General features: G+C 41.4%; 1 protein-coding gene across 1 annotated transcript in view; it reads left to right on the top strand.

Moving 5' to 3' along the window:
- The window catches only part of LOC118340157 (muscarinic acetylcholine receptor M4-like), a 12,282-nt gene that overhangs the window by 1,198 nt on the left and 10,719 nt on the right, over window positions 1–365 (top strand). Inside the window, exon 2 of the mRNA XM_035678029.1 lies at window positions 74–228. Coding sequence (XP_035533922.1) covers window positions 74–228 — 155 coding nt within the window. The remainder of the gene's footprint in view (window positions 1–73; window positions 229–365) is intronic.

The following is a 365-nucleotide window of genomic DNA, read 5'->3' as shown; positions in this document are numbered from 1 at the left end:
GTGAAAATCTTCTTTCTTTCTTTCTTTCTTTCTTTCTTTCTTTCTTTCTTTCTTTCTTTCTTTCTTTCTACAGTTCCTTTCTAACCCTGCGGTGACATTTGGGACAGCTATAGCAGCATTCTATCTTCCTGTCATTATTATGACAGTCCTGTACATCCACATCTCCCTGGCCTCCAGGAGCAGGGTTTCCAAACACAAACCAGAGAAGAAAGAGAAGAAGGGAGTAAAGTAAGAGTAAAGTAAAGTAAGATGTAATCCTTGTGGGCAATCACACACCAGCAAAGTATGTCTATTAAAAAGGTAGCAGCACCTATAGGACCATCATCAGTTTCCCAAGCTTGGCAGCCTTGCAGCAGCTGGTTCAC

Source organism: Morone saxatilis, unplaced genomic scaffold (assembly GCF_004916995.1).
Source record: "Morone saxatilis isolate NCDOM2014 unplaced genomic scaffold, NCSU_SB_2.0 Contig6, whole genome shotgun sequence".
NCBI classification, from domain to species: domain Eukaryota; kingdom Metazoa; phylum Chordata; class Actinopteri; family Moronidae; genus Morone; species Morone saxatilis.
This window is presented reverse-complemented; position numbering and strand designations above follow the sequence as displayed.